We start from the raw sequence: 21,707 nt of genomic DNA, 5'->3' as shown, positions 1-21,707 counted from the left end.
CACCTTCCATTTGTACTGGTTATCTCCAAATTCTTAATTTTGGCACGTACATCCCTTTGCTTCCCACTGCCTCATTTGTATGCTCATAATAATAATTGTAAATTTTTTTCTTATCTTGACTTTCACTGAAAATAAGTTTAAAAAGCATTTATTAGTCGCCCAAACGGCGATTTCTCCGGAATAAGTATAGCAGGCAAAGAAAAGAGAAAACCACAAGCAGCAACAACAATTCGAACAACCAATGCACGAAGACTGAAGGGGTGTTGCCATGACCACAGTGTCGCCGTGGCTCTTATCCAATGACACGAGATCGCTGTTGACTCTTCTTCAGATTCGAAACCAAGCAAGCCGTTCCAAGCAAAGGGAGACTGCAGGACCGGGAGATTGGCTTATATATATATATATATATATATATATATATATATATATATTCGAACGAACATATCTATTCGAAACTATCGAATAGATATGTTCGATAATTTCGAAACCTGGGCTCTCTTTGATGCGAAACTACGCTAGAGATTCAATTTTGCCGAGGAAATTCAAAAGCCAAACGAATACCCAAGGGATCTTTTACATTCCCAAAAATCATCTGACATGGGATGTGACGATTTTCTGTATCTCGAAAATCCGCCGACAAGCCACCTCGGGTCAGAGCCCTTACCGAGGCATACAAGAACAATGCCTTACCGCCACGTGACTCAGCCGGCCTTATATTCCGATACATCACAATTGAAAGACGGGAAATTTGAATTCCAGTTGTTAAAGTGCAAATTTATGCGTAAAAATGTCATATTCGTGAAAATGGATGGAGCAAACAACAAAAACAAAAAATGAAAAGTAGCTGCCGTTGGCAGGCAAAAGGCGGCAACTGCAATTTTTTGTCATTTTTTTGCGTTTTTGTCATGTGATGTAAGTTAGCTTTATTGTACACTAGTGGCACCCGCACGGCTTCGCCCGTAATAGAAAAATTAAAAGTCTTTTGGTTTGCCTGTACATTTACAAATAATGTATGGCGAATTTTCTCGCCAATTGGCTTGTACCGACGTTACAGTTCCACTTTATGATAATTTCGTATCTCGCCAATTGGCTTGTGCCCATGTTACGGTTCCACATTATGATAATTTCGTAATTTATGATAGTTTTTTTTTCTTAAAATTGGAATAGAAAAAGAACCACATCGAATTTTCGAAAAATCGCTTCGAGGTGCACACCCCCGTGCTACAAACTAACTTAGCGCCAAATTTCATGAAAATCGGCCGAACGGTCTAGGCGCTATGCGCGTCACAGACATCCAGACATCCGGACAGAGAGACTTTCAGCTTTATTATTAGTAAAGATAAAGAAGCTTGCTATTTGTTTTAATGCTAATAAAGAAGAGCGAAAAAAACGTCTAATTCCAACATTTCCCTATTTGTATTGAATCCACCACACATTTCTTCAAATATCTCGAAAACTAGACCTGCTGTTGCATAATACAGTTGGCTCTCTGTTTAACGACTTTCAAGGGACCACAAAAAAATCGTCCTTAAGTAGAAAACGTCCTTAAATAGAATGCTTTTAACACTACAGCGGGCCATCAGGGACCGTTAAAAGCCGTCGTTAAATAGAGAAAGTCGTTAAATAGAGCGTCGTTAAACAGAGAGCCAACTGTAGTTTCTTTTCTGTAGCTGTCTGTAGTAACATGTCGTTTTAATCTGTCGCCTTCCTTCCAGCGAAAACTTTTCGAGCGAAGTTGTGATCGGGGACGGCGAGTTCAGCCTCTGCGATCCTCGATCGGAGCCCCCCTTCCGTTTGAGGAGATCCACGGAGGAGGAGATAGAGGAGGAGGAGAGGACGCTCAGGGTGTACGACGGAGCTCTCGATCCCGACACCAACTACTCGGGCTATGTCGAGGTGCAGGTCTGGGGACCCGACGGACAGGTGAGTCGATGTTGGGGAGATTAGAGGATTGAAGTATGTTCCTCTAATGTCTTTATAGAGAAAGGTTAGAGGATGGTAGTATGATCCTTCAATGTCTTTAAGGGGTCTAAGGACCCTTAACCCTCAAAATTTTCGACTTTCTGGAAAAAATATATGTTATGCATAATTTGATTCTGAACAATTTGATACCTTATTTTTTACCGTACGCCGAAAACTTTTCAAGTTATCGTAAAAATGCGTAAACTTTCCCCATAGAGATTTATGTTAATAGCAGCTGTTTAAGCCTCTTTTTCTCAGGTACCGATTTCTTCGGTTTTCTCGTTTTGCGCACATGATATCTCAGAAAGTTTCTTATATATTTCCGTAAAACTTTTTATACATGTTTGTCTGGTATATATTTATGATCTGAACCTAAATTTTAACTAAAAATGAAAGGTAATATTAAAAAATATATACATTTTTGCCCAAAATTTTGGAAATTTTTGATTATGACTTGTAAAATTTCAAAAAATAAATAAATAATTTTAAAAAAATTAAACAAATTTAGGTTCAGGTCATAAATATACACCAGACAAACAAGTATGAAAAGTTTTACGGAAGTATATAAGAAACTTTCTGAGATATTATGCGCGCAAAACGAGAAAACCGAAGAAACCGGCACCTGAGAAAAAGAGGCTTAAACAGCTGCTGTTAACATAAATCTCTATGGGGAAAGTTTACGCATTTTTACAATAACTTGAAAAGTTTTAGGCGTATGGTAATAAATAAGGTATCAAATTGTTCAGAATTAAAATATGCATAACATATATTTTTTCCAGAAAGTCGAAAATTTTGAAGGTTAAGGGTCCAAGAAGATACTTTGGAGGTGGGTTGTTCTTTAATGTCTTTAAAAGGAAAGGTTAGAAGATGGAGCATTTTCCTCTAATATTTTTAAGAAAATAGTTTAGAGGTTTGTGGTCCTCTATTGTCTTTAAAGCGAAAGGTTAGAGGATGGAAACATTATTCTCTACAGCATAACGATTTAAAGAAAAAATTAGCGGATAGAACTGTGATTCCCCTAAATCTCTTTAAATAGAAATGTTAGATGTAAGGGTGAGTCTACAATATTCCTAAAAACAGAAAGTAGAGAAAGTAAGTGTGATCCTATAACATTTGTTAGAACAAAGGGTATATGATGGTATTGTGATCCTCTAATTTTTTTAGAGGAAAGGGTTAGAGGAGTAAACTGAATTATCTTATGCCTGCAATTATATGTCGACGTGAATAAATCCTCAGTGTAAAGATTTTATCACTCGTTAAAGGACTATTATTGAGTCGTATAGACATTTGATTTCATCAAAATTCAGGTACTGTCACGAGGTGGTTCTTTATAACATATTTTATCTGTCAATGTTTTATGGTCATTTTTAAATAGAAAATAATTTTTTTTCGTCTTTTTTTCTGCTCCATCCCATTCAAAATGTGTCCAGTCCAGCTAACAAGCGTGCATGCTTGTAACAAACCGCTTAAACATCGTCCCTCTTTCCTCCTTTAACATCTTCCTTCTAACATCCTCTAACATATTCCCTCTAACATCATGAAAAGATTCCGACGCAGAAATTGCATGCTTTAGGCCACACGTGGCGGTAAGTTGAATCAATGCTTCAAAAAGTTTGAAATGCCAACTAGTTGACGGGTGTTTTTCGCTGTCTTCGCACGAGACAACTTAGTTGAATCATTTTTCTTCCAACAAGCAGAATTCATCCCAGCAGCTGATCCATAATGCAGTCAAAACTGAACTTAGTTGACTCAATTAGTTTACTCGTGCGTAGAGCAAACGCTTGGTAATATTCCGATGAGTTGAATCAACTAAAAACTTGATTCAACTCTTCTGGATAAGAATGGTAGAGGCAAGTGTGGCCTGATGAGTAGAATGTCGTGTGAAGGATGCCGGGCGACTCCTTCACGTTTCTACCTGGCTGCACATTCTGTTAAGAACTCCGATCGAAAGTTGATTCAACTATAGTGAATTCAGCAATAACTGATAGTGGTAGAGTAAACAGAGCAACTGGGAATTGGCGATACCGTTGTCTGATTGACAATGGGAAGGCGAAAACAATGCCAAACATATAAGCGAAATCGCCAATCCAATGCGTGATTCATGACAGTGGCATATATTGAATCCAAATAGCAGTCCTCTTTGTTTCCTTCTTCTATCAATTCTTGCTGAATGAACTGTAGGTTGCCTCGTATGAAGTCGACCTTATTCTCGTCACGTGGTTTACCCCTAAAAGAACCACCATTTTCCCCTAGCAGCTCTTCTAACATTTATTGCATCAAAGTAATTGCCAAGAGTGTTGCCAAGTAATTTGCATAGCCTAATGAAACTCTTAAGATATTGAACACCTAACAGAACAATAGAAATGTTTTTAAATCATAACTTTTTTCCACCGTGCATGGACTGTACTTATCTCCAAGACCTGTATCTGACAAGTGGAAAACCTTTCATTGGATTTAAATATGTGCAAAATTGCGTGACCTACTACGGTTATTTCTTATCTTTAACGCAACAGCTCAATTATCTGTCTTTAGAGCAGAGAATTATTTATTACTAGTAGCTGAGAACTGAATGATGAACTTTTCATTATCACGCGTTCATTCATATGAAATTCCCTTACTGGCTTCTTGCCAGATTGTAAAAATATTCTAAAAAGGAATGTTTCTCAATATGTGTTAATGGTCTAAATCTAAACTATTCCTTTGAATTTTGCTTTAAAATGTAATAGATTATCAATACTTGGGAAAGTATTTTTCCTAATTAACCCCTTCAGTCGGAATTATGAAATATTGGACTAAAAATGTTGATATTTGGTACACAGTGTACTATGGTAAAGGGTATCTTATACACAAAATTTTGAGTTTGTAGGAGAAAAATTAAAAGAGTTATGGCACGTCCAATATTCCGGACTTATATTTTTGAAATCAATATTTCATATACAAAAACGATAAAATACCGAACAAACTTCATTATAAAATGTTCTACAAACAATTATAAAACATAATATAAGCGTTTGAAATGATTAATTAAAGATTATGTATTTTGTAAAAAGTCAGGAAAAAAACCTCGCTTTTCAGATGAAAATCCATGGTTGGAAAAATGAGGCACTCTCTATCTCTCAATCCTTATATGTCAGTGTTGTCAATCCCAAAACGAAAAATTATTTCACAGATTATAATAAGTAGAATGTAAAGGGTCAACTACAAAATAATCCACTAATTAAATCAATTATTAAATGATTAGCAGCTGTTTAAAGTGGTTGTCTGGTATACCGGACACCAGGTCTGAACGGGTAAAAGAAGTTCACGTGAAAACATACTCATTTTCCTTCAATTGGACTAGAATGCATTTTCGATGAAGGAAAATGAATTTTAGTAAGCCTCCCTGCGATACCATGAAAACGTACGCATTTCCCTTTAATTGGACTGAAACTGATTTTTCTGCATTGAAAATGCATTCTTTCCTCCCTGTACGAGACTTCACCAGAATAAAAATTGCGCTATTTTTCTTTTTCTGCAGTTATTAAGATATGGTATACTACATGTAAATACACATGACAACACAGCCAAAAAAGACAAAGGATTAAATGAAACATTCTCTAATTAAAAATATTTTTTATTAAAGTTTCGGGTACTGTCTGAGCTTTCAGTTTATGTGTGCCTCTAATTGAACGGCCACAAATGGGGTAGATTTGTGAGGACATTGTACACGTACACACACACACACATACATAAATACATACAGGTACATACATTCCGTCATACACATACGTAAATGCATACAGGTACCTATGCATACATACACACATACATATATAAATAATGCATAAATACGTACATATGCGCATGCAAATACACATACATATGCACACGTACATATATACATACATATGCACACATACATACAGATACACACACATACACATGCCTACACGAACGCATGCAGACAACACCTTTCACTTGTAAAAATAAAAATCCAAAGCTATTAGTAAATACTCAAGGAATCGGACCGAGCCGCGTACAGGTAAAGGGCAATAACCGCAAATTTTTCATTTTCCGTTTTTTTTTTTTTTTTTTTTTTTTTTGAGCAATCACGATTGCTTATTGTTCTCACTTGACTGTTTTTGGCGTCTTTTGATTTTTCCCACCGCCACCCTCCACACCATCACCGTCGACCGGCTCCTCACGATGCTGCTCCTCTAGCGAAAGCCGTCTCCAGGTTGCATCCATGTCCTACACACACGCGCATACATACGCAACTACACACGCACACATACACATACACGCACATACACCTACACACACACAAACACATACACACACGCATACATATAGACGACACCCACACATACACACACAAAAACATACACACACATACACTCGACTACCCACACATTCATGCCTGCACACAAACACAAACACTTATGCCTACACACACATACACATACCCCCCCACACACACACACATTCATACACACAAACTACCCACACACTTATGCCAGCACACAGACACAAACACACATGCCTACACACACATACACATAACCCCTACACATAAACACATACCCCCACACACAGACACACACGCCTACATACACACACTCGTGATTGCGAAAAACATATTTTGAATTCAAGAAGTCAAAATTCAAATTTTTTTTTTTTTTTTTTTTTTTTTGTCATTTATTGTACGTTAGTTTTATTGTACAAGCTTGCTTATTTGGTTTCCGCTGAATAAAAAGGCGCGAAAAAAACGTCTCATTCCAACATTTCCCTATTGTTGGTATTGAATCCGACACATAGTTCTTCAAATAAATCAAGAACTCATTTCTGCAGATACTGCCGTTTACCTGCACACGGCAGTATAGAAGAGTGATTCAAGTCAAACTTGAATGCGTATCAGCGACAATGGGGTTGTTTCCTTCAGTAAAAAGTAGTACTTCTAGTCACTGAAATTGATAGAATAAACAAAAAAAAAAAAAAAAAGTAGCATGGACCCAGAAAATTCTTTCATTTTCCCAACAGTTATTTGTTAATTAATTTTTTAAAATATCCCATTTTGCAAACAAGGTGTGGTCTTTATGACGTCAAAAATGATGCTCTTTGGCACATTTTGTACCGCGTTTTCACGTTATGATAATCAAGAAGCGAATTAAACATTGCGCTCTACGCTTGCTATCAACCCTATCGTTGCCAATACACGTGAGTAAAGATGCGAATCAAATATTTTTCTCCTTGAATGGCAACACAGAATGGCATTTCATCATTTGTGATGTCATCGGCAAGAAATGTAAAAAATGAAAGCGCAACGATTTAAGTATTTTTTTAAAAATATTAACTTATCTTAAACTTAATCAAATTATTTAAAAAATGGGTAGATCTCTTGTTTTAATCATGTTCTTTCAGAAAAAAATACTTTTAAAAATTTGGAAACGACCCCATTACTGTCTGATCATCGATAACATGGAAAGGCTACTATCTGGTTTATAGGCGGAAATGGACGTATCTATTAGTTTAGAGGGGTGTTAGTTGATTTAACTTAGATGTGCACTTATGCCTCTCTATTATTTAGCCTTAGTTTTGTAAAAATGAAAATTTGCCAACAGCAACATTTTTTAAATCTAAAGTATATTCGATCTATATTCTCACGGCAAAAATTGATTTATTTATTCACAACAAAGCTTTGAATTTACCATTTTGCTTTTACGTTCCTCAACGAAATAAAAACATTGAGCAATCACGATCGCTAATTGTTTTCACTTGACTGTCCTTAATGTTTGGTTCCTTTTTCAACCCCACCGTCCTCTGCAGGCGCGACGTCTCCCGGTAGTCGCTGCTCCTGGTCGGTGGCGTCCATATCCTACACACACGCACGCTCATACACATTCACACACATACACACACGCCAACGTGCATATACACAGCTCTTTGCACGCACACAAGCCTACGCATACACAACTATACACACGTAACGGCCCAAGAGCAGGGACAGAAACCGTTTCTAGAAACAAGCGAATAGGGTAGTAACCAATGAGTAGGGTCCTGTCGCAACTCGTGATTGCGAAAAACATAATTTGAATTCAAATTTTCAGAATTCAAATTAATTTTTAAAATTTGAAAGTTTTTTTTTCTTTTTGTTGTTTCCATAGTAACTACTTTTGTTTCCCTTTATTTTTGAGAATGCAATAAATGAATAAGGCACTAGTGACATTATAAAACGCGTGCATCAAAATCCCATCGTTTTTTCCCCTTCTCCCCTACTAGATTTATTCAGATGGAATCGTCTTTACTTGGCACATTGCCAAACTACATACAATCCGTGGTTAAACCGTAAGATGGAAAGCTTTTGTTTCAGATTGCACAGGTTTTGTTTTAGAAATGTATGTTTCATAAATAAGGTTAATTCGATAAATATGTATCCGTTTATGTATGTGCCCTTATTTATACGAATAAGAGTGTTCTAAAGATATTTTGTACATTTGAATATCAGCTTTGTGTGCAACTTCGTGAAAAATAATTAATTGCATTTGTATAAACACAAAAACTTACTGTATGTGCTTTTCAAATTTTAACCAGTTTTATAACAGTGCTAAAATTGATTTGCAGTTGTTGCAAATTAAATATTTTTAAGTTTTCTATTTTACTTTGAAAAACTTCTTAAATCTTTTATTTCCGAATCTATGCCGCTAAAATTTAATTATGTATTTCCATTACCAAAAAGCGTTTATAAACGAAATGAAATTTCCGTCTGTGAACTAAGTATAATATATAAATACTTAGTATTAAATGAAAAAAAAATCCGATGAAACTTAACAGTAGAATGTTTAAAAAAAGCTAATGGTTTTGAAATTAGATTGTAAATTTGTTTAGATTCAAAATGTTTAGATTTGCAGTTTTTATTAGATCAAAAGTTAAGTAGAAGAAAACCATTTTAAAAATTAAACAACTGCTCGTATTTTTTCATGATGCTAACAATTTTGCTTAAATCCATGAAAGGTAATTAAAAAGGAAAGTTTGCATAACTTTTTTTTAAATTCTTCATTTACTGCTCCTTAATTATTTTTTTTAACTTAGAGATTTCAAATAACCTTAGAACAAACTTTTTACAGCTGCGGAGGGGAATAAATTGATCTTTAAAATATCGTTAAAAATTATTTCTCTTTTTTTCCTTCTTAGCAGAGAACCACACAAAAAATGTAATCATGAAAAAAAAATTATATAGGAAGCAATCAAAAGACCGTATTGAGACTTATTCTTTTTTTTTTTTTTTTTGCCCTCGCCCCCCCCCCCCCCCCCGTTATCGAAATATAAGGGTTTAATGTCTACCGAAATTTCAGAAAAGTCGCCTAATTAGAAGCATTGGCGAGAAATGGAATGTACTGTGAGATTTCACCTTGGCAAGACATCCATCTGCAAGGCGTGTGAAAGATGTCATCCACTTCTCATCAAAATTCGCTAAATTTGGCGATTTTTCTTAAAGTTTTGGCAAACTTAAAGACCTTACATTTCGATAACAAGGGCACAAGGGCAAATAATTTATGCGTCCAAAAGTGGGTTTTACTGTGCTGTTAAACTTGCTTCTTGTTTATTTTATTTTTATTTTTTTTTCATCATTGCACTATCATATGAGGCAGTGAGAAGCAAAGGGATGCAAGTGGACATTTTCATTTTTTGAGTAAAACGCGTTTAAAGACTAGCTCCTAGGTAGGCTTTCATTGAAATTTTGTTCTAAATCATGCTGCATAGCAGCAACTACCAGGGCTACTAGTACCATCTCTTGCCCCAAAACAGAGGAAAGTATTACCCTCTATTTGTACTGGTTATCACCATTTTTTTTTCTTTTGTTAATTACATCGCTTTGCTTTAGAAGCAAAGGGATGTAAGTGGCAAAATTAAACATTTGGAGATAACCAGTACACATGGTAGGTGAACCTCTCCTCTGTCTTGGGGCAAGAGATGGTACTAGTAGCCCGGGTAGTTGCTGCTATGCAGCATGATTTAGAACAAAATTTCAATGAAAGCCTACCTAGGACGTTATCTTTAAACGCGTTTTACTCAAAACTTGGAAATGTCCACTTGCATCCCTTTGCTTCTCACTGCCTCGTATGGCTTTCTGGAGCTTTGAAAATGAAGTAATATATAATGAAGATTAAGAATTTTTCATTGATTTATTTTTTTTCCTTGAAACTTCAAATCAAAACAACAATAAATATTAAAAGAAGCTACATTTTAATTAACTGAATCTGCAAATGATAATATTATCTCCAAATACCTCACAAGTTTTGAGAGAGTTTGAGAGCACGCAGGTTGTTCCTTTTGGGTACTAGATTCTTTGAAACAGTTTATTTTAAAGGATTAAATAAACATTGTCGAAGCACAAAAATTGCAACATTGCTGATACGCATGTTTTTTACCAACGGGGAAGAATTTTGAGCCTACGACGCTAAGCAAGAGCGACCAAAGAAGCATGATTGTTTTATTACATTAAAGAAGTTTATTTTGTTACATTTGTAGTGTTTAAAAGAAAGAGTACGAGTGCATGAAATTAAACTCTTCCTATGCATTCAGTATCCTAAGCGAACACTTTTGTGTCTTCGAATTCCTGTAGAACGCCTTCTATAGCATCAAATAGCTATTTCCCATTCTGCAATGTATGTGATTCCAAATCATCATAGTGTCCCCTAACCAGCTTAAAAGTTCTGAAACGTTTAACCGAAACTTTACAGGATTGGTGTTATACAGTAAAACCCCTCCTAACGGACACCCCTCTTATGCGGACAATTTTTAATTCCCAGTTCAAATGCGAATAATATTATTAAACCCCTGTCCTGCGGACACCTCTCTATTGCGGACAAAAGTTTTTGTTCCGTTAGTGTCCGCATTAGAGGGATTTTACTGTAGTTTGACATACAGTAGACCCTCGTTTTACGCGGGGGTTACGTTCCACGGAAAAGAGCGTAAATCGAAACCGCGTAAAATGAGACCTAATAGTAGTGTTAAAATAGGGATTTGGTTCCGTAGATTAAAAAAAAAATACTTCATTCTAGTGACGACTAATTGTATAATAAGTTCAATGTATACTTATATCGATTTCTATGAGCAACATGCATAAAGAAAACATAAATTAATTTCGTGTTCTGTTTATAAAGAGGAGCTCGCTATGATAGTCTTTTGGCAGTTATTAAGAATTTTTCTCTGGTGTAATTCTTTGCAGAGCATTAACGCTTCCATGATCACTTGCGTCATTTCCATGATAGAATCTTCCTTCATTAACAAATCAGAAAGATCCGTTCTATTGTCTAGGAATGGCTCAAAATTTTCAATGTGAACGTTTTTGATTGTGTGTCACCGAAGTCGGTATCCTCGTTGGTTTTGGCCTCCTTTCTCACTCCTAAAAGCTTTTCTTCTAGTGAGTTCTGAACTGTGTGAGTTTAATGACTTTATTTCTGGAAAGAGCTCTAGAACCAATCGCATAAAATGTCTCCTGTGGCCCAAGCTCGATTATTAGCACGCCAAACTGCAGTTGATTACGTGTAATCTGCAATCTTTAGGTGTTTGGATTTTGAAAGAGGGGAAAATTTTATCTGTTTGCATTTCTGCATCCGCGTGAAAACGAAACTCATCCTCCTAAAATAAAATAAAGGTGTCAAATCTTAAACCGCGTATAATCGAAACCACGTAATACGAGGGTCTACGGTATTTTTGTAAGACCAGAAAATTCCAGTTTTCATTATTTATGCCAGCCTTAGTTTAAAAAGCTGACCTTTTTTTTTTTCTTTTTGAGAAATCACGAATAGTTTATTATCCTCATTTGACCAAAGTTGATGTTGTTATGATTTTTCAGATTGCCACGAGGCCAAATTTTCGTCACCATGCTTACCGATTGTTAACGTTCAATCAGGTATTAACTTAAGCGCGTTTTACTTTCAAAACGGGAAGGGGGTGTAAAATTGCGGGTGTTTTTTTTTTAATCCAGGAAACACATCAATATAGATGAACTTAATAAAATAATAGTTTAAAAAACTAAAAAAACACGCTTTCGTAGCAAAATGAACTAAAAAGTGAAAACTAATCTTTGGATGATAGTAGTTGACCAATCACTTAATTTTAATGTAATACAAAAAAGCGTGGGGTGCTGTCTATTTACATTTTTGCTTTTACAACAAATGGAAGAAATCCAAGACAACTGATAAGAAGCCCCCCACGCTTTTTTGTATTACATTAAAATTAAGTGATTGGTCAACTACTATCATCCAAAGATTATTTTTCCCTTTTTAGTTCATTTTGCTACGAAAGCGTGTTTTTTTAGTTTTTTAAACTATTATTTTATTTTTCTGTTTTTTAGTGTTATGTTGGAGAATTATCAGGCGACGAAATTATTTATAAAACGAGTGCGAGGTAATATCATAAAGTTAAGACGAGGGCACCCCGATGGGAAGCTACTGTGAGTCATCGATCTATGTTTGCAGAAATCATATTTATATTACTTTGAAAATTTGAGATGCATTTGAATAAAAGTTTTGTTCAACAATGGTCTGATCAGCAATGAATTTCCAATTGAAGGCTCACCTAAATTTTGGCATGAAATTAGTTAAAAACAATTATATTTCATGTTCTAATTACCTTGGAACATTGGAACAAATTTTGTCTGATGCAGAAAAATTAAAGGTTTTTGTAGATATTTTTAAATAATTTTTGCGAGCATTTTTTGATGTATTTTTTTAAATTTTTCCTTTTTCACATTGTTGGATTTATGCCAAAATATTGATTAAAATTGGAGGAAACTAATAATTAAAAGGGTTAATTAATTAATTTGATTATAGAATATTGCATTGTCATCGGGTCTGAGATCGCGTGCCAAATTTCAAAAGAATCCGATCGCAGGAAGTGGGCGAAATTTGAGCTGCAAGATTCCATTACAAGATACATACATACATACATACATACATACATACATACATACAGGTGAAGCTAATAAAAGCGTGTTAAAAAGCAAAAATTTCATCTAAATATAAAATTTCCAGATTACTAATGCGCACCATTTAAGATTGATAAGGAATACAAATACATGACGTTATACGCTGTAATGTAATCTCTATGATGTGTGTACAGGTGGCTATCGGTCATATTTATCCTCATTACCTCATCTTAATCACCATTTCTACACTTATGGATCAGCGTCGTGATACCTATTCCAGAAAATCACCAGTCATAACATGACAAGTGCAATTTCTTGGCCATTCCATTTCATTTGTGGAAACAAGAAGTCCAACGAGTAGGGTCCTATTGCCATAAAAGCATAGTTTGAATTCAAGACGTCTGCATTCAAATGGATGCTGGATTTTTTTTTTTTTTTTTTTAAAGGGATGTTCTAAACTAATTCACATTAAATAATCCAAGGATTTCAAGAAACGACATTTCAACGCGTCCGCTCCCGCCTCCCCCCCCCCCTCCAAACTATATTACTGTATAACGCAATGATAAATAGTACGAGGGGGGACCCAAAAATAACCGGATTTTTGTTCTAAAATATTTATATATTAGTTTATTCACAAAATTTCTTTTGTCTCCTTTAAAGTGTTCACCCTTAGATGCAATACACTTGTCAATTCTTTTTTTCCACTGTTAAAAGCTCCCCTGGAACTCTCTAACTTTGACCATGTCCAGTGCCCGTTGCGAAGTAGTTTTTACAGCTTCTACATCATCAAAACGCTTCATTTTCAGATTTTTTTTCATCCTCGGGAACAGAAAAAGATCACAGGGGGCTAGGTCTGGCGAATACGGGGGTCGAAGAACGACTAGCCACCCCTGAGAAGACAATTAGTGGTTAATAGTAAAGGTTGTGTGTACGGGAGCGTTATCATTGTGAAGGAACCCTCCTTCCAATCGCCCTAGTGAGCTACAACTCACTTTTGTTTCTTCTAAATTTTCGTCAATCGTAAAACGACCACTCTCGTTGATTTTTTGGCAGATTTTTTCAACGTTTTCATCATTTCGAGACGTTGAAAGGCGCTCAGAGCGAGCATGATCTTCAACATTCAGGCTACCACGTTTAAAGCGCCCAAACCACTCGAAAACTTATGTACGGCTCATAGCATCGGTCTTGAAAGCTTGTTGAAACATTTGGTAAGCTAATCCGTTGCCGACTTTTCAAGCAGGAGAAGCAAAATTTCAAGTTTAGTTTGTTCTTTTAAATCTGCCATGTAATGAGTTCGCAGGCGGAAAGAAACAGCACCTGAGAAAACCAACCCGACGATCAGACGGTATCAATTAAACTGACGCCACTTGCACAGCTGGTTTGTGAAGGTCTCTACTAGAGTTATCTAGCTGGAGAACACTCTACTACATCTAGAATTGGCATCGCACTATTAGTCCGGTTTCTTTCGGGTCCCCCCTCGTAGACACTCTTGATTTAGCTATAACATTTTTTATAGCAATTTCAGGGAAATATTCCCATTTCATGAAAATGCCCCCTTTCAGAAAGTGATTACACGCTTTCATGTTGTATGCACTTTTTCATAGTTTCCGGTATTCCTATATTTTTAAAGTTCAGATTGAACTGTTGTAACTCTTCTGCGTGTCATGTATATATATTCATACACATAGATATCTTTTTATTTTTTCAGATTTTAGCCAAACAGAGTGAATATTTCAAGCCAGCTCAGACTAGTAAGTGTTAGTATCATTTTTATCTCCTCCTTTTCATCCTTACCTTTATCACTTTTACTAATTGCTGAAACTTATTTTCAAAGAAATTGTTTTTGTTCATTATCACTAAAAAAATCACACCACTTTTTCTAATATTCCAACTATGTTTTTTATTGTATGTTCATTGAATTCGATCAAATACTTTAAAAATATTAGTGACCTAATAAACCAATTATATCAGTAACAATATACAAATTACAATTTTATTTAAATGCATAAAAATTTTCTTTTATAGTGCTAAGAATTTGATTAAGTAATTTAAAAATCTCTTAAACGTCTGCAGATCTTAATACTAATCTTTTGAACGAAGCAAGATCTGAAAATAAGTAAAATATTGAGCAAAATTCAAAAAGAACATCTCCATTACTTAAGAAATAATTATCTTTACTAATAATAAAGCTGAAAGTCTCTCTGTCTGGATGTCTCTCTGTCTGGATCTCTGTGACGCGCATAGCGCCTAGACCGTTCAGCCGATTTTCATGAAATTTGGCACATAGTTTGTAGCTGGGGGGTGTGCATCTCGAAGCGGTTTTTCGAAAATTCGAATTTGCTCTTTTTCTATTCCAATTTTAAGAACATTTTCCAGAGTAAAATTATCATAAGATGGACGTGTAAATTACCAAGTTATCATAACGTGGAACCGTAAAATGGGCAAGCCAGTTGGCGAAAAATTCACCATACATTATTTGTAAATATACAGGCGAACCAAAAGACCTTTTAATTTTCTACTACGAGCTAAGCCGTGCGGGTACCATTAATACGTAATAAAGTACATACAAGAAAATAATTCCTGTATGTAATGAATATTTCAAGAAATAACACTTTCAAACATTATTACAAAGTTCAATGCAATAAAAAAAAACGATTTCGTTTCATTAAAGTTTTAAGTTAAGACCCCTTTTTCAAAAAAAAAAAACTTTCTTTTCAAAGTCTCATAGATTAAACTATTGTTTTTAATTAGGTTTCGTGAGTTCGTACTTTTTAAAATATTTAAAGGTAATAAGTTTTATTTTCTCAAAGATTTTGTTTTTTCATTCATTAATGGGGAAGCAATTATTATCTATTTTTTATGCTTCTCTTTTGAATGATATTTTAATTTCCTTCAAAGAAAAATTGATTTAATTGAAGTTTTTTACTGTTCTTCTATTACGAAAAATGTATTTTGAAAATGAGTGTAAATTACAGTTACAATGTATTTAAAAATATCTTGTTCTCCCAAAATGTCAGTATTTGGATATCATTTTATTAATTCTCAAAAAAGTCATGTATGCAAAAAAGAACTTTTAATTCTGACAATCAATGAATTTTTGAATACAAAAGATACGGATAAGCTCATTGTTATTTCTTATTTATGTCCTTTGAAAAATTGCCTCTTCATTCATCAGCTATTTCGTTTTGCACGACTTTTACCGGTTGTATTTTCTTTATACAGGGTGTTTTAACCTGCAAGACATTTATTTTCGCAATCGTTAGTCCTAGGTGTATACTTCCAATTGCAAAAATGTTCAAAATCAGATGCAGAGTAAGGATATTGAAAGTTGGAAGCAAAAATAAAAATGAGTCAAAAAATACAAAATTTACCTTTTTATACGGGGCCCCAGGTCCCCTAACATATATTAAGGGAAATAATCTACATTAAAAGAAAAAAAAAACCAAACAAAAAAAATTGACATTTGTGCGACCAAAACTCAAGGAGATACTCCATTTCGAAGTTTTAAGGAACCGTACGAAAGACGAGATAGGAACTTACCGCCCTTTCAGAAGAATGACAGGTCGTCAAAGTAAGGAAAACAAGATATTTATATTTTTCATTGTTATTCGAAAATAAATGCAAATATTATGCCGTGATACGCAAAAACACACGACAAAACCTCAAGCAATTTGAAAAACCACTCTCCTATGCACACGTATAGTTTTAAACTCTTGTTAACTGCTACTCCCCCCCCCCCCCCAAAAAAAAGGGCGTTATTGACGGCGAGTGGAAAGTGGTGTAAGTCACAAAACGCTGTGTTTCATGTCTCAGTGAATATTAATCGTACTAATTTCAAACTTTTTGCGTTGGAATTGTTTTTCAATGGAGATTATTTCTCTAAATTTAAGTTAGGGGACATGGGGCCCGTATAAAAAGTTAAATTTTGTATTTTTTGACTTATTTTTATTTTCACTTCAAACTTTCAATATCTAAACCCTGCATCTGATTCTGAACATTTTTGCAATTGGAAGAATACATCTAGGACTAACGGTTGCGAAAATAAAGGTCTTTCAGGTGAAAACGGAACACCCTGTATAAATGCATACTAAATCGATAAATAGCACAAAAAATGCGTGAAGTTTTTTTTTTCCAAGAGACAAACAAAATGGAGACGCATTTTATCCTTAAAGAAGTACCAGACAGTATCTTAAAACATAGAATCTTAAAAAATACCAGATATGTTCACTACTCGAGGAAGTAGGGGGGGTGGAGTAAAAGTTTAAAAAAGGCTCTACGCTACTTACGCCTTAACTACGCACTTTTGACGGCTACCACATTTGCACCTAAGTAGCAACTGATGAGTTGATTCGAAAACAAGAAGTTCGTCTAGAACTAAACGAGCCTACTTTCCCGTATACCAATATCGACTTTCTAGTATGTGATCAAAATTCTCAAAATTAGCTAAAGTCGCAAATTATTTATAACCTAATTTTTAAATATTTTAAGAATGTCTAGAAATAAAATATGTCTCGTTCATCTAAAGCAGAGGTTCCCAAACTTCCTATTCTTATTCAGAGTCACAACTGACTACAACTGTATTTATGTCGAGGACTGCATACTAAGTGCCTTGCCTCCATTATCTTATATACCGATAGATGGCAGCTCCATCACCGGATCCAACAGTTAATGAGAATTTAGAACTAGTCCAGGAACTGATAACTACCTGGTGCCAGCACCCCCAGAGGTATCGTTTCACTTGGAGGACATTGAGACCACGAGCATATTTAACGTCGCCCATTCCCCTTTAATGACGACGGTGGGTCTTCGACCATCGAGGTTCGAACGCAGGACCCTCCGGCCCCGAATCCGACACTCTACCGATCGGGCTACCACGGCCCTTCCCAAACTTCAGAGTAGTGTTTTGGGAGTCAATGTAGTGTTTTGGGTATGGAAAATGTTTCATAATGTTTGGGTGTCAGTAAAAGGTACCAAATCGACAAGGATTACGGGGCCTAGTATGGCAAAAACTTTTTTAATTAATATCAGGAGCAATGAAAAGAAGCATTATTTCAAATATTTACTTAAACAAATAATAAATCAAAATTGTTATGAAAAATACTTACACTTTATTCATAAAGTATTGGAACAGAACGTGTAATAAATAATACATAATTGCATGATATTGTACATCAATCCATCTTGCATGCAATTATTAAATTATTGTCACATACAATAATAATGGATGGATAACATTATCTGTTGATTTAGGGGGTCATGGCCCCCCATGACAATCCACCCCTGTACAAAACGTCGCGTCACAGAGTGCGAATTTCACCTAAGACTGAGATCAATCGAAAGAGGGGGCGTGGATCTCTGAAAAAGAAGTTTGCATCAGCAACATTTCTGGGAAATCCAGAGCCAAACAATTGATTGCATTAAAGTTTTGTTGTAGTCAACACTTCAGTTTGAAGAAATTCTCTTAAGCAGATTTTAACCATAATGACAAAAAATATTTCTTTAAATCATTTCATATCAAATAATATCTTTCATACCATATAACCCTTCTTTCCAAGTTCTTTGTCAACCAACAGGGTTTAGCTTACTCTTCAAAAGTTCAGTGGAAAAAGAATACATTATTTTGGTCTTGTCTCACAAAGAGTAATTAATAGCAGTTATTTGACTCAGTTTATTGAACATTTTTCAAACAAACTCCATCTGACGCTGTTTTCTGGCAGCTTCAAACTGGCATAAAATTTGAGAAAATTGTGAATCTCTTTTTTATCTATTTTTCACACCAAAAAATCTTTAAACTGGGAATTCAAAAAATAGTTCACATTTTTGAATTAAACCCCTTTTGATTTCTTTATTATCGGCTGTTTGAATTCAAGACCAATGCCAATCAACAGATATTGACAGTCTTTTTAGGCCAGTGCCAATAGCTTTGAAAATGGTAAAAAGTCGAAAAAATTTAGAACAGGATAAAACCAGTTAGAAAGGTAAGAAAATCTAATAACATTAATAGGAAAAATAAATTACGGGCGAGCTAAGTTCGGGAAGGAGGGTGTAGGGGGGTTAAGGGAGGGAAAACGGTTTATCACGATTTCCGGAAAAACTAAGAGTCCAATCGAGTAAAACTAAATTACAAAGTTGTTGGTAGTAAAAAGATCTACAACTTTTGTAGTTGCACTTTTTTTCTATAACCTCAAAATATACGCGAAAAATTCAAAAAACCGACTTTTTGGTTTTTTATTTTTATCTCCCACAAAAAAAAAATTTTTTTTTCACTAAATTTAATGAAAAGTTACCTTATTATGTCTCAAATACACTGTAGTTTTTTGGATTTAAAATATTCATTTTTTCTGCTTATTTTGATTCAGTATTAAAAAAGCATCAGAATTTTCAATCAAAAAATCTCACGTCAAAATATCTGTTTTTTTTTTTTTTTTAAATCGGAGCAAGTTTTTTTTGTTGGAATCTCTACTTTTTGATGGTATAAAAAACAATATACAATACTATGGAAGCTTTTCGCAAAAAATGAAGAAAATCAAAAAACTCGAATTTGAAAAAAAAAGTCATAACTATGTAAAAATTTTAAGCTCTTTATTAAAATGTACAAATTAATTACTCGAAAAATGAAATTTTCCATGTTACATTGACACAAACTGAAAATAAAAATATACTACAATAATTAAAAATCAAGCTACAGCATGCGTTTGTTTTACCCTTCTCATCCACCATTAGACGGTGACTGCAGTGCCCCCAATAGTTTTTTTGGAGAATACCAAGCTACACTGTAGGATGGGATAAATGAGCTACTTCAGCAATTTTGAGCTGCGTTACCTTGAATTTTATGAAAAATAATCAGTTTTCAAATTGTGTTTGCTGCTAATTATTTTGTTTGCTCTTAATTTAATAAATAGCTTAAAATTTTACATAGTGATGATTTTTTTTTTCAAATTCGAGTTTTTTTTTATTTTCTTCATTTTTTGCGAAAAGTTTCCATGGTATTGTATATTGTTTTTATACCATCAAAAAGTAGAGATTCCAACGAAAAAAACTTGCTCCGATATTTTAAAAAAATCAGATATTTTGATGTGAGATTTTTTGATTGAAAATTCTGATGCTTTTTTACTACTGAATCAAAATAAGGAGAAAAAATAAATATTTTAAATCCAAACAATTACAGTGTATTTGGGACATAATAAGGTCACTTTTCATTAAATTTAGTGAAATTTTTTTTTTTTTTTTTTTTTTTTTTTTGTGGGAGATAAAAATAAAAAACCAAAAAGTCGGTTTTTTGAATTTTTCGGGTATATTATGAGTTATAGAAAAAAAAGTGCAAATACAAAAGTTGTAGATCTTTTTACTACCAACTACTTTGTAATTTAGTTTTACTCGATAGGACTCTTAGTTTTTCCGGAAATCGTGATGAACCGTTTTCCCCCCCCCCTTAAACCCCTCTACACCCCCCTTCCCGAACTCAGCTCGCCCGTAATTTATTTTTCCTGTTAATGTTATTAGATTTTCTTACCTTTCGAACTGGTTTTATCCTGTTCTAAATTTTTTTGGTCTCAAACATTATTGGCACTGGCCTATTTTTAACTAAAGTTGACCTAAAACTGCTCAAATATGTTTTTGAAATTTCTAAACTTTTCGTCAGAGTATTAGGGAAAACTTTAAAGCGAAATTTAATCGCTGAATGAAACACCCTCAAGGGACAAAGAAAAGGACAAGAAAAATGAAGATTATTTAGGTTTAAACCACCCACCACTTTGTATACTTAACACTGAAGGATGAAAATGCACGGAAGAATTTTGAGTTAGTTCTGGAACTTTACGAAGTAAAATTTGCTTTCTAAATCATCCAACCATGAACTGTTTTTGCTATAATATTAGTACTGGAGAAGTTTGAGAAAGAAAAAGAACAAAATTCATTAAAAAGTACTTGGCACATGTATAAAAAATTCTTTTTCAATAATAAACTTCTCTTCAGAACTTTATTTTTTTTAAGCAAACAATGTATTTTTAACGTTTGAATATTTTCAGCTATTTTTATCTTTCGAAGAAAATAAGAGTCTCTATTTGAAATGAAGCTTAAGGTTTTGTAAAGAGATTTCTGACACGTAATAAGAGTAGGTAATGTAGAAATATTGAAATGTCACGTGCCCTTTATGGCAGACAGAACAAAACAACTTCTAGAACTCTATAGTATCGAAAATATCGATAAATTTTGGCCTCAGTATACGCAATAACACAATGGTATTGAAATTTTGATAACTAATTGGGAAATATTTCTAAAATATGTTTAAGCAGCGATTCAACTGTCAGCAGAAATCTTTAGATTCAAAATAATTTGCAGAAACGAATCCTGAACACGAGAAAGAATAATAGTGAAATCTATTTTTAGAATTCAAGCGCGTTGAAGTGAAAGGGTGTAAGTGTCAAAGCTAAAAATTTAGAGATAACTAGAACAAATTGTAGAAGAAACTCTTATCTGTTTCGGGGTAGGAAATGGAATCAAACTAGCCTTCATAAGTGCTGCTACGTAGCAGGATTTCTAAAAACGTTAAATTAAATTTGCTGTTGGAAGCATTTCGCGCTTTATTCATTTCAGTTGCACGCGGTTTGCTTAATACTTACTAATAATAAAGCTGAATGTCTCTCTGTCCGGAGGATGTCTGGATGTCTGGATGTCTGTAGGATATCTGTAGGATGTCTGTAGGATGTCTGTGACGCGCATAGCGCCTAAACCGTTCGGCCGATTTTCATGAAATTTGGCACGAAGTTAGTATGTAGCATGGGGGTGTGCACCTCGAAGCGATTTTTCGAAAATTCGATGTGGTTCTTTTTTT

At 34.5% G+C, this 21,707-nt stretch overlaps 1 protein-coding gene across 1 annotated transcript in view; it reads left to right on the top strand.

Moving 5' to 3' along the window:
* LOC129225066 (tyrosine-protein phosphatase 69D-like) overlaps window positions 1-21,707 on the top strand; it is a 331,748-nt gene that overhangs the window by 151,065 nt on the left and 158,976 nt on the right. Inside the window, exons 9-10 of the mRNA XM_054859614.1 lie at window positions 1,716-1,923; window positions 14,583-14,631. Of these exons, the coding sequence (XP_054715589.1) occupies window positions 1,716-1,923; window positions 14,583-14,631 (257 nt within the window). The remainder of the gene's footprint in view (window positions 1-1,715; window positions 1,924-14,582; window positions 14,632-21,707) is intronic.

This window comes from Uloborus diversus, chromosome 6 (assembly GCF_026930045.1).
Source record: "Uloborus diversus isolate 005 chromosome 6, Udiv.v.3.1, whole genome shotgun sequence".
NCBI lineage: Eukaryota > Metazoa > Arthropoda > Arachnida > Araneae > Uloboridae > Uloborus > Uloborus diversus.
This window is presented reverse-complemented; position numbering and strand designations above follow the sequence as displayed.